We start from the raw sequence: 13,124 nt of genomic DNA, 5'->3' as shown, positions 1-13,124 counted from the left end.
TAGGAGTGGACAATGTAATTTAACGCTGAAAGTTGCTGATCATCTCAAGTTGTTCGTTAGCTTCTATAAACAACTTCCATTCAATAGGTACAGACACCCAGCTGCAGAATTCATCCATGCACGGATCCTTCTGCCACATCCAGCCACCTAGATTTCGATCTACGCAACATACCTTTGGCCTTTACATTTTAAACTTCCCTGTTTATTTTAGGCACAGCTGGTAAGCCACAGAGTGCTTCTAGTGTTCAAACAGCAATGCCAATTTCAGGTCAACCATGCAAGAGAAAATATCTAAGGGTTCCTCTCCTTGACAACCAGAAATGTTCTGATATCCTACAGGGAGCTCCCACATGCTTCTGGAAGGGACTCTGCATTTGTCTGTCCATGAGGCAGAATTTTATTGAGGAATTGAAGTTCATCCATTCCAGTAGGCAGATTTTGGTAGTAAAATACTGGGGAGTACACAATATAGAAGTGAAACTTCTCAGCACCCTTATTTTGTTTGAAGGACGGGACAGCACCCCTGTGGATCGCGTCGCAGATGGGCCACAGCGAAGTGGTGCGAGTCATGCTGCTGCGGGGAGCTGAGCGGGACGCCGCGAGGGATGTGAGTCCCACCTCTTCCTGGGCACTGTCTGCAGCTTTGCACTTACTGGCATGTTTTGAGGCCGCTAGGCTGTCTGAAGGGTGGCCCAGTGTCCCCAGAGTTTGTTCTGTTTGTCAGGTTGTAAAGCTCCCTCTTGGGCTCCGCTTCTGCCTGTGTGTCTGGGATGGCTCCCTGGAAGGACCTCCTGGAATAAGAGAATGAAGATGTCCATATAAATGAGGGACAGACATGATATAGGGTGTGAATGGTTCATTTCACCCTGAGGTTTTCAGAGGAAAAATCCTTCAGATGCCCTAGAATTAGCAGCCTGATCTCTGGAGGTGCCTCATCAAAGATGATGAGCAGAGGAGACCTTGTGGGGGGAACAGCTGGTGTTTTCCTCCAGCCTAGGGGAATGTGTGTGAAGCATTTGTTGTGACTGAGCCGATCTTCTCTCTTTTAAAGGATGGTACAACTGCTTTGCTGAAGGCTGCCATTAAAGGGTACAACAATGTGATAGAAGAGCTACTTAAATTCTCTCCCACCCTTGGCCTGCTGAAGGTTAGTAGTGAAACACATATATTTTTAGACAAAAACTCAAGAAGGCAAAGGGTCTAATGAAACACCTGACGTTCATGAGAAGTGGAAGACGATCGAGATTGAGCCCAAAAAGTCAAGAGAAAAATGAAATTTCTGTATTAAGCCTTTAGTGCTACATACAAAAAAATCTTTTCTGAAGATATTGTGAAATTGATTTTTGGAATAAGGAAGGACATCGTGTTGTGGGAGGAATTCTCTTGCTTTTTGTCAGCTGATTTTATTTCTACAGTAAACAGATTGCTTGTGGTGGTGCAGTTGTCAGCATTATACCCTGCCCTTTTATTGCCTTTAGTCAGCAAGCTAGAACCCTAAGAGATCAGTTGTGAGTAACTCTCTGTTTGTTTTTGTTTTCCTCTGAATTCAACCAGTGACTCAAAAATAATAGCAGATATCTGGAAGCTGCATTTTAATAGCTGATCAAATTGCATGCACCCATAAGTCATACACTTTGATGACCTCTGTGGATGCAACTAATTGGCAGTTTTGATAAACTTGAAAATCCAGGTGGCATTAACTAGATTGTTAATTAAGGGTAAGAAATAGCTTCCACACTTACGTGAACTGTCAGCTTGCAGCCATGAACAAAAGGTCAGCTACGATAAAAATCACCATTCAGCTGCCTGCCAGGGAGAACATTAATCATGAGAGAAAGGAGATAAAATGCACAGCTGGTTTCCATTACTGCTCGTACTCCTGTTTCAGTTGTGAATGGCTGATTTCACCAGGCAGCAGCAAGTGCCGTGTCCTTTTCAACCTCTAATCTATCGACAAGGGCAATTTTAAAGAGAAGATACTACTGTGGTAAAGTGAACCTGACTCTCACTTTTATTAAAGCATTTAACATCACCTCCTTTGTAGTCCACTAGCCTGCCAGTACCCTCTCTAAATCACCATCAGGCTTTCATGACCTAATCTCTTCCGTATTATTTTTTGTTTGTGGGTTTGTTCTCTGCAAACATCTTTGTTTCACTGCCTTTTTGATTCCAAACATCTCCGTTGGTGTTTTCCAGAATGGGACCTCTGCTCTCCATGCGGCTGTTCTGAGCGGCAATGTGAGGACGGTGGCACTGCTGCTGGAGGCAGGAGCAGACCCGTGCCTGAGGAACAAGGTACGTCCTGGCATGCCACCTGGGGCTAGGACCAGAGCTGAGCTTTGGAGCACCTGTGCGTGCAACATAGGTGGTGGTTGTCCACGTCTCTATGTAAGATCACGACTGCACCTTGATCCTCTCCTGCAGCACCACCATTCAGTCCATCAGTTTTTGTACACAAGCATCTATTAGGGTGCTGCTACCTGTGAAGTAATGTCAGCCTGAGAATAACCTCATGCACTCATTAACCCAGCACCACAGGTTAAATTGTTAGCTGTAACTAGTCATGGGATAGCTAGACTGTGTTTTAGGGAAACAGTAATCTGTTACTTGGTTTGGTAAGTCCTAAGTTATATTTATGTCTCATTTCACAAATGTGTACAAAGGGTATGTCCACAGTAGGAGAAATCTATTTCTGGGTGTCTCTGGTAAAATTGGCTTAGGATTTAGCACATTGCTAATATCAAAAATACCTCAAAATTACATGCACATTTCCAAGGTCTTCTACAAATTTGTTAGTTTATTGAAGCAATTTCATATTCCTTTTATGACATCAACTTTTCTGCAGAAAACTTTAAAAAAAAATAAATCTATTAAGTGTTTTAACATTAAATGTTTGGTCATTTCTTTGAAAATGTCTTCCTCTGAGTTGTGTTTATGGACTATTTGCTTCTAGCATTTAATATCTAGCTGGGTTTGTTAAGCTGTGAACGGGTGGACTGGTATTTACTTCTGATTTATGATTACGTGAACGAAAGTTTATAACACAAGTAATCCAGCATATGCTTTCTGAACGCTTTGGTTATTTAATATAAAATCCGTGCATGTAATTCCTACATCAATCCACTTGATGGCAGCAGAGTTAATGTCACTCGTACGGTAGTTTGTGCTAATATACGTTTTGTTTTGGTACAATCATCCAAACAACGTGCAAGATTTTTCTGCTGTTGGTAGTGATTTGCAGAAGGAGGTTGTACAGCATAAATCTGTGGTTATAACTTCTCCTAAAGATTTTTTTTTTTTTGGAAAAAACATGCAATTTGGCACAACAGTACATTTGCAGAACAGAATTATTGATTTTCAGAAGTAGCTTCATTATAAATATTTTCAATTATTAAAATTGTATTCAGTAAGTACAGAAGACCAAACTCTGCTCTTCTACTACCTATCCTACACAATAGCACTGACTATTTCATAGCAGCTAAAGTTTTTCCTTGGATTTTTATGGACTTCTGTACTTGAAGATCTGCCTCATCTCCCCAAAGACTCATCAGCCGCGTTCTCTTTCAGTTTTGTGGCAGCAGCATTGGGAACCCAAAGGATACCATTTAGCCCGGACAGGCAGCACAAAATAAGCTGACCACACAAATCCCATGCTAGGATTATTTTGAAGACTTAAGTGAGACTTGCACACTGCATGGAAAGATAACTTTAAGATATCTCCAACAGTAGTGGAGACAAAGCTGAAATAAGCACGTCATGGTTATACCATGACATTAAAAGTATTACGCATTAAAAGCGTAATGCTTTTGAACCATATTTTGGAAATAATCACTCATTTTTGCTAACCTCAAGATTTTTTGTTCCAGGCAAACGAGCTGCCAGCAGAGCTAACGAAAAATGAACGCATCCTCCGACTCCTTCGCACAAAGGAAAAGCAAAGGAAGAGCTAATGCTGCCCTGTAGCAAATGTGGTTTGATGGAGCTGTGCCCTGACGACACTATCATGACAGTAAACCTAGATTGCCCAAGAAGGTCTTTTTGGAACAGTTTGCAGAACTGATCAGCCTCTCCAGTATATGCTCATGAACACGAGGCCCTTGCGATGGAGTCGCCATGCCCTCGGGCCTCCATCTGGCATCGCTGAACTCAGAAGGACCGCAACAGGAGTAGGGTTTGGCCTGAGAGCAGTGTTTGCCCTGCAGCCCTACCTACGCTCCTGGGCCCCACCGGTCCCAGCACCGACGTTAGCTCCTCCACGCCCGCAGTGTACACATCCCCATGCACCCGAGTGCTCCCGCTGTTTCGGAGATGCGCCCCTCTACTGGCATGGCCACACGCCTGCAATGAGTGCCTTGGGGTGCACTCATGGGTTGGGAGCACTCAGCCCTTGTGCCAAAAGGACGCCCAGGTCTTGCAGCTGTTTGGAGTCAGCTGGTCCTCATGGTGCTGCTGCCCTCCCTTTGGTAGCAGTGCTGCCTCTGCCGACTCCTCTGTACCTTCAAGTGCCACGTAGGGCTACAGGTGACATCCCATCTGCAACAGCCCAACAGGAAAAGTCCTCCTGCCAGTCCAGGGCTTTGATAACATTTTTGTTTCTACGTGGCGCTCCATAAAATGATCCAGAGCATTACGAATTATGCCAAAAGCTACCGAACAAATAATAAGAAAGATGATTTTCTCCTTGGTGTAGCATCTGGATCTTTTTGCAATGTATATGCAGTGCTGTGGGAAGGCATCCCCAGCCCTACAGCATACATATGTGCATTTCCACGAGCAGGGGAAGAACAGTTAATGAGCAAACCAACCAGAGTATACCATTCAATAGCTCAAGTACACCAGAAATTTGGCTGTCAGTACAGATGCTATACAAGTAATCTATGTTCTGCATGACCCTGTATGTGACACTATGGTTTGGTATCCATAACTACTATGCAATGCACTTGTTCTCAAATTCTGTGGCAGGAGTTGAGGGAGAAGTGCACAGTTGTACATGTGTTCAAACAGCTGGTGAGAGGATTACATGTAGCCATGCTCAAACAGGCCCACTAATTAACACGGGCCTGGAAAATGAACTCTCAACAGCAATTTTGGCCTTTGTTGTGGTTGAGATGCTTAGAATAAGACATGCTACTAGTGCCTGTGTGGAGAAGGCAGTGCAAATTGTTAAGGTTTTGTAAAGAACTATGTTATAAGCATGTTGTAAGATGCTACATCAAAACTCAGTCATTCCTGCAGTATAAACATATACTAAGTCTTGTTAGCCACAAACACATCACAGATCATTTTACACTGAGTCGAGTTATAATGTCAGTCAGTATATAAATCCAGGGACTTCATCTGTCTTCAGACCTTGGCAATTTACTGAAAAATTGCTTAAGATGTTGAGGACAGAGAAGATTGAAAGGAGACTCAGAATGGTCTCTGCTTAAAAAATATCTGCCTGGGATTCAGCTGAATTGTTGCACTTTGCTTCAGTGAGTTTAAAAAAAAATTGAGTGAGTTTGCACAAATGAATGTAGTTTACTGAGAACAAATTAGCCACATATATTGCCAAATCATAAAGTTATTCTTCTTGTGAGTAAGTTAGATAAGAAGTTGGGGTTCTGGTGAAGAGTGCAGAAGGGGGCATACCTTTGCTTGCAAGCTGAAATTGCTATTCGATTTCTATTCAGCATTAAAAAGAAAAGCTTTAAGTTTTCCAACAACATAAGACAACACCAGAAAGAAATCTCTTTGTTTAGGTAATTCATGCTGTTGTATTTTTCAATTAAAATAATGTTGTGCCTAACTGAAACTTGCAGACAAACTGGTACAGAACCAAAGAATTATGCAAGACGTGCAGAGGATGATCGTATCCAGGGTTCAATCCTGTGACAGACTAAAAAATATTGAGCACGCAGAAATCTCAAGAGCCTTATTGGGAACTTAAGTTGCACAGCATTTTATGGGACTGGACTTCTTTAACAAGTAACGCTGAAGAGGGTAGGTTCGTCTGGAGCCCCCAGTGGGTCAAAAATGAACATTTTGCTTTGGAGAAAGCCAGAGGGACTCTAGGTAGCCCTGCCATGATACTGGTCTTTCTCCTTAAAGTTTCTTCAGATCAACAGCTGGGAACAACCACACTGTTAAGATAAAAGACCCTTTCATAGTTGTAAAGGAGGAGGATAATCACTGGAAGGACTTCAGTAGCCAGCGATTCTGGGTGAGCAATAAATACTATCAAACAGGCTGTAACGATCAATTTTCCTAAAATGTGGAAGCATCCACTGTTGGTGAGGGTCTCCTATTTCTCTTGATGTCAGAGTGTAGGGGAGAGGATAGGGAAAGCCAGCAGTGGCCCTGTGATGGCTGAAGTGAACATGCTGGGAGACCAACCTGCAGCTGTCTAGTATCCACAGGCAGTCTCTCCTTTCTGCCAGGTATATTTTCTTTTTTTGAGTAGTCTCACCCCAAAAGGGGCTGCTACTCGGCAAAAGAGCTTCTTGAAAGATGCCTGTCCATGGGAAAATGCTCCCCACCACTTATAGTAGGACTTTCCAAGTCCTGTTTCCACCTTCCTCCATGACTGGTTACCACCAGGGCCTAGGTTGTAGTACAACCAGTGAGGAACATCTGGGATGCCACATCCCATACAGGGTATCTGCTGACCTCCTTCTGAGTAGATACAGTTACCAGGTCCTCTTTTCTGAATAATATTGGGCTACAACTGGCTTTTGTTTATAGACAATATTTGAAATGTGGAGCTACCACAGGTTGAAGGGAGAAGCCTGTAGCTCCCTTTTGGCTCTCATTAATGCTGGGTGGTAGGGCACGCAGGCCTTGGACCAGCGGTGGAGTACTGGCAGCAAAGGCTTTCTCTGCCACATTCAGGCTGAAGTTGAATCTAGCTTCAGCAAAGACACTCTTCATCCAGCTTGGGATTTTAAGCACGGAGAGCTTCCCATTGGGAGCATTTGTTTCATCTCAGAGCCTTTGAGGAGAGGGCCGTTTGTGATTTTGAGTTCCCAGTAACCAAAAGGTGCTTATTCTACCTGTAGATGGGCTTGGACGTTGCAATACTGTTCCTCACCATGCAATTAACCTTTTCACAAAGAAACCTTAATAATTCTTAGTATTTACGTAGCCACTGTTATCTTTAAAGTGCTCAGTAAACACTGCTGTGGTTTGTTTATTGTTCTAAACTGGAAACCTGCTTCCCCTTCTTGGCTGAAGTGATTTACTGATGTCAACAGTAGTTCTTTGCATAGTTGTAGTGCCTTTTGTGCAAGGCTTTCAGAGTGCTCTGTGGAAGCTCCAAAACCTATTGGGCAAGGAAACAGATGATTTCATACACACACCGGTGAAATGCAGCAACTGCTCATCTGTTCATGTTAATGGGCAAATTTAGACCGGAAATTAAGGGACACCAAGTCTGCTTCCTAGATGTCAGGATGAACTAGAGTGGGGACAGGATAACAGGCCCAAATGTTTTCATTTCAACATCCAGGGGCCCAGCCTGCTGCCCTCTCTACCTGGGATTTATGCAGGGCTGGTGACTTCCCAGCAGCTCCAAGTGAGTACAAAGGAGGTGCAAGAACATGTGACACAGGAGTCGAGGAAAAGTACAGAGCGCCATGCCTTTATTTCACTGATATCAAGCCAATGTAAGATAAGGAAAAGTGCAAGGAAGGGCCTGTGGTGCACAGAGAGAACGGGATCCTACCAGTGACATGGTGGTGGTGTAGCCTCAGAGCTCCCATATATGCAGAGCTCTTCATTTCAGATGATCACTGCTGTGCAGTGTGCAGGGACAGGTATTTGGTAATGACACAAAAGGCAATGTCGTACCCCCGACCTAATGCCTCTTCTTGCACTCACCATTCTTTCCTTGCAGTGAAGTTGTCTCGCTGGTGATCCACCTCCCTTTGTTTAGTTTAGAAGAGCTGAGAGTCTCTTCTAGGTTAAAGCACCCGATCAAAGAGCTGCAGGTGACATTTAATGCACTTTAACAATGATTGTTTGTCTCAAAGTCGGAGTCTAATCACAAGAATAATTTACATTTTATTCCGCCAATCATAGTGACTACTGGGAAATCCGTAAGTAAACCAAATTTCATGTTGTCCTGGAAATTTCAGAATTGTTGTACTGAAAATGAGGTAGCACAAAAACTGGCCTGTTTGTCCTCCCCTTAATACAAACACTGAACAGACATAAAATACTGCCTTTGTTTGGAAACCTTGTCATTGTGCCACACTCCTTGAGTCAGTGGTGACAAAATGTTAATGTATGCTAGGAATGCAACCAAAGATCATACACACGGCTCTTTTTTCCAGCGATGGAGTGATGTACTGCACATACAGGACTAAACGGAGTTGTGGCTTCTCACAGTAGCTCTGCAGAAGGTCCTTGCAAATGTCATGTTCATACTTTCCTGAATTCTGGTTTCTTTTGACCCGCCCTTTTATGCATTTCATAAAACCTATACAAATGTATGTATTTCAGTGTAAGATTAATAATCTACAACGGGAACATTGCTTTGTTGAAATGCATTTTTCCACACCATCATTTCAATAAAAATGAACATACTGCTCAGATTATCTTAACTACTCGTACACTTCAATATTTATTTGCCTTCTTCTGTATCCTATTCTTTCTATTTGCAGAATTCCAGAATTAATTTTCTATTCTTGTTAAGACCACTTTATTCTGTTCCACTTGATTCATTAGACCATTTTCCAGGCCTTTACAGATGAGATAGCATTCACAAAACAAACAGAGCCAATGCCCTGGCTTGAAAAACAGGAAAATTTAATTTAGCATGACATAATGAGGTTTGTTTCAGATCCAGACCTCACTGGCAGACTCCCCTTGACATTAATATCCATTAAGTCAGATCTGAAGGAAAGATTTCAAAAAAGCAACTTTGGGAACAAAGGAGTATGACTATGCTTTTATTCAGTTAGTCAAACATGCGTTGGTGTTTCAGTTATTATTCCTAAATGTAAAACTGGTCCTTATGCTGATTTGACCCGCTTCAGTTTAAAAAATAAAAAATAAAGTCTACATCCCGCTGATATGCTTATTATAGTAAGCAGTGGATTGTAATTGTTATAAAAGGGAAAAAGAGTCTACACTGAAAACTCTATTTTTGACCTTGTGTTTGACATCCCAAGCTTTTTGCCTTATTACTACAATTTTCTGTTGTGATGAGCTACATTTTCAATCGATGTCAAAAATCCCTACAGTCGCAAGTCAATAAACAATCTCCATCTGTACAGAGAATAGTATTGTGATTTGTTCATGGTCTAAATAACCACAAAGGATGATTTCTGGTAACGCAGAGCTCCTTGATTTTGCACATGAAAGCAAAACAAAATGCAGTATCACGAGGCTGAAACTAGGCAAATTCAAACTTCGAGCTGTGGGTTTTCAACAGTGAGGCTAGTTATCTATTGAAGCAAATTGTTTGAGATGATTCCTTCATCATTTGAGTGGGTTTTATTGTTGTTGTTTAAAATTACTTTTCAATCTATAAGATGTTTCATCTGAAGCACTTTGCATTTGATTTAGGAATTACAGGATGAAATTATATGATATGCAACAAGTAATATTATGTGATCATAATAGCCTCTTCGACCTTAAATATATGAGTCAATATTTTTTTTGCTTTATCTCTTCAGTGATTTAAAGAGATGCTGCCTCTCAGGAGATCAATAACAAGACCATATGCTTAGCAACTGTGCCCTGTATCTGCGTGGCAAAATGACACCTCGGGCACATACCTAGGCCATCTGTAAATAAACCATTTCGCTCCCACTATATTGACAAGGCATTTTAACTGGACTAATGCTTTAATGTCCTGCTTTTAATGTTGAGGCAGCTCACCCAGAGCTGGCATGAGCTCTGCATAGTGCTGCAGTTTGCCAGGGATCAGGGAACAGCGCAGCAATCTGTGATGTGCCGGCGGGGAACACAGCTATGTCAGGAAAGAACGAGGGACACAACTTTTTGCCATGGCAAATGTTTCACTGGCTCGGATGCACAAACAGAGCATGACACTAACATAAAAGACAGACCAGAAACAAGGTGTAGTTTTATATGTACTGCACATGTGTTTTCTTGTATGGTATATATGTATATGTGTATGTGTACATAGTGCCTAGGGTATGTGTATAAGCTCCTATAATCCCTTTGGAAATGTGATACCAAGTCTCATTGTCTGCTTGTCCAGACTATACTGCATGAAGAGGCAGAACTGCTCCACTTTCTGAGGACTCCAAGAACAGTCTCTGCAGGTGCTCAGTCAGTTTTTGGTAGTACCCACAGGGACTCCCTGGGATACTTCTGCCCTTCTCCTCCACTTCGACAGCAAAGCCTGAGATAAACACGTGGCAGCATGGTGCTCACAGGGACTCAGGAATCTGATGTTAATGCAAACCAGGAGCCATACTCAGCTCTTAATGAGGTGAACTTTTGAATTTGTTAGTAAATCAGTGCTTGTGAATAGTACCTGGCATGAGTACACTCTCCACATTTGCTCATAGCAACAAGTGCAGTATATCTCCAAACTCTGCTTTAATAAGAAGTTGTATTTGTACAGTGCTTTCCTCCTGCAGCTCACTGTTTTAAACCTGTTTTGGGGTATTTTGGATCCCATGTTGCCATAAAATAGGCACCACTTTACAGAGGAGGAAATTGTACTGGAGAGGTTGGGACCCACCCACATCATTCAGCAAGTTCGTGGCGAAACTGGATGAAGCTTTTCATCTTCTGAATTCAATTCCTGAGCTTTTGCTACTAGGTAATAAATAACTCCACCTAGAATGTAGTAAAAATGACCACTTTTTTGGCACCTTCAACAATAAATGCAGAAAACACGTGATGCTGAAGAGTGAGGATAGGACAAGATAGAACAGCCCTACAAATACGCTAGGGCAGATACAAAGATGAAAAGATAAAAAAGATTTGATTCAGCATCACCTGACACACTACACCTATATTTAACACTACTGGCAGCTTCAGGCCGACTGCTGTCATCCGCCGCAGCATGAGTTGATCCCACGTGGAAAGTCTGAAGCCAAGAGCATCTGACCAAAGTAATAGCTACTCTGAGGCCGGGACAATTAAAAGTCGAACAGGCCTTCACAGGTGAGGAAGGCTGACAAATGAAAGCAATACAATTTGCTTACAATGCCAAATAGGAAACACCAGCTTTGTTTAGTACAGGAATTACTCTGACTTGGCTGGAAAAATATTCTTGGGGCATGCTACAGTGGTTTTGACTGGCTCTACAAAAAAAAAAAAAAAGTGGAGGTGTGAGAAACTGGGTGAAACTTGCAAACCCACCCACCTGTTGAAGCTTGTCTTCACACAGGAGGCAAGATTTCCATGCAGAACACCCTGCCTTCCTGTGTGCTTATGAAACGTGTTGCTTAACCTAGCTCCCACTTCTTGCAACGGCCTCCGGGCGCTATCGCAATAGAAATAACAAAGGCTTGTAATAAATTATAGGGGAAAAAAAACAGCAACAGACATTTTAATTGACTTTGCTGCAGAGCGATCACATAGTTTTTCCATTTCTACATGCAAGTAATTCTGCAGGCAGACTGCAATTTGGAAATTGCACGATCATTACCACTAGACAAGTGAGTTTCTAGTGGAATCAGCAACATGTTTCACTTCTGCACTGGGTAAAGCCATGGAAACACCTCTGAAAGCAGAGCTCAGGACTTGCTGTCAAAGCAGGACAGAACAAAGCAGGTCGTTATTTCACACTAGCTGCCAGGCAGATAGCTTCACACCAAAAGGGTATTCAGTGAGGGAAAGTGTTTATTTCATCCTAATGGACAACAGAAGGACCAGCTGGGTGTGACAGGGACACCAAACGACATCCTGCGCTATGAATTAATATTAGCATCTTCTTCCAGGCAGGAAAATGCACACTGCTGAGAACCAGAGTAACTATTCCCTTCGTTCCAAGCAGACAATCCCTAAAAGCTATGCATAATCTTGGGCTTAAAAGGGAGCCTTATAAAACACATTTTGATAGACGTTTGTAAGCAATCGCAGCTGGCAGCGGGGACGGTCTCTTTGGTAGCACAGAAAATGCCGTGAGCTGCTGGCAGCATTGATCTGAGTTCATTATTCAGGGCTACTTTTTTCATGCCCAGACAGAAAGGGATAACTTTAAGATGAAACAGTCAAATGTGCCATCTTTATCATAGACTTTTTAATACTCGTGCAACTACACGTAGCAGAGAGCTGCAACCAAGACTGAAGGCTGCAATAGGACTGAAGGAATACCCAGCCCTGAGCCGCTGGCTGGCAGCATACAGAAGCAAGGTGAAAACAGATAAATGTTCACATTTTCACATCTGCCGTTATGAAGGATTTCAGAACTCTGATGGGCTTAGTCAGATTAGTGTTTGGTAATCAGTCTTCGCCTCTATTCCACCTCACTTTCACTCATGAGTGTAGAAAAACTGGCAGTATGTGAAGGCATTGCACTGGAACAACAATGTGAATTTAGACAGCCTTCTAAAAATAGGTATCAACCAGAGATTTAGATAAATATTAAAATATTACCTCCTCTGTCTGTACTGTAGGTGGTAGACAAGTGTGATGCTATGGGCTTAATTAGTTTATGGTGGAAATTGCCACTGCAATAGATTCCCTTGTGTTTGTTTTGCAACATTATAAATCAGTTCTGTCTCACCTATGATTCTTAGATGACTTTTCTATGCAGTTCATTGGGGAATGAGATGTTTAGTCAGTTTTGTTGTCCTTTTACCTTTTTCACCAGCACTGAAACAAGGTTCCTGCATTTTTTTTTTTAACTTGTAGCTATGTGAGCTACGCCCACTGCAACATCTGCTTACGTGGAGTCCCTAGAAAATGTGGCAATTTGGTCCCCTGCTTCTCGGATCATACTGCATAGTGCTGAATAAAATTTTGACTTATGACAACACAATTAAGACACACTAATTAACTTTAGGTACTTCAGCTTTGGTTAGCACTTGCCAAATGCCAAGTCACGCACTTGGGATGGAATAATCCCATGGAAAAGTACAAGTTGGGCAGCAGCAGGATGGAAAGCAATTTCGCAGAGAAGAATATGGTGGCTGGGCTGGACAGCACGCTGAACA

General features: G+C 42.3%; 1 protein-coding gene across 2 annotated transcripts in view; it reads left to right on the top strand.

Moving 5' to 3' along the window:
• The window catches only part of ANKRD29 (ankyrin repeat domain 29), a 32,455-nt gene extending 23,203 nt beyond the window's left edge, over nt 1-9,252 (top strand). The window contains exons 7-10 of one of the 2 annotated variants that reach the window (XM_035564070.2): nt 509-607; nt 1,052-1,147; nt 2,197-2,295; nt 3,867-9,252. In XM_035564070.2, the coding sequence (XP_035419963.1) occupies nt 509-607; nt 1,052-1,147; nt 2,197-2,295; nt 3,867-3,950 (378 nt within the window). In that variant the 3' untranslated portion in view covers nt 3,951-9,252. The remainder of the gene's footprint in view (nt 1-508; nt 608-1,051; nt 1,148-2,196; nt 2,296-3,866) is intronic. The other variant, XM_035564069.2, reaches the window with a different exon arrangement.
• The last annotated feature ends 3,872 nt before the right edge of the window (nt 9,253-13,124 follow it).

The sequence above is a fragment of the Cygnus atratus genome, chromosome 2 (assembly GCF_013377495.2).
Source record: "Cygnus atratus isolate AKBS03 ecotype Queensland, Australia chromosome 2, CAtr_DNAZoo_HiC_assembly, whole genome shotgun sequence".
In the NCBI taxonomy this organism is placed as follows: Eukaryota; Metazoa; Chordata; class Aves; order Anseriformes; family Anatidae; genus Cygnus; species Cygnus atratus.
This window is presented reverse-complemented; position numbering and strand designations above follow the sequence as displayed.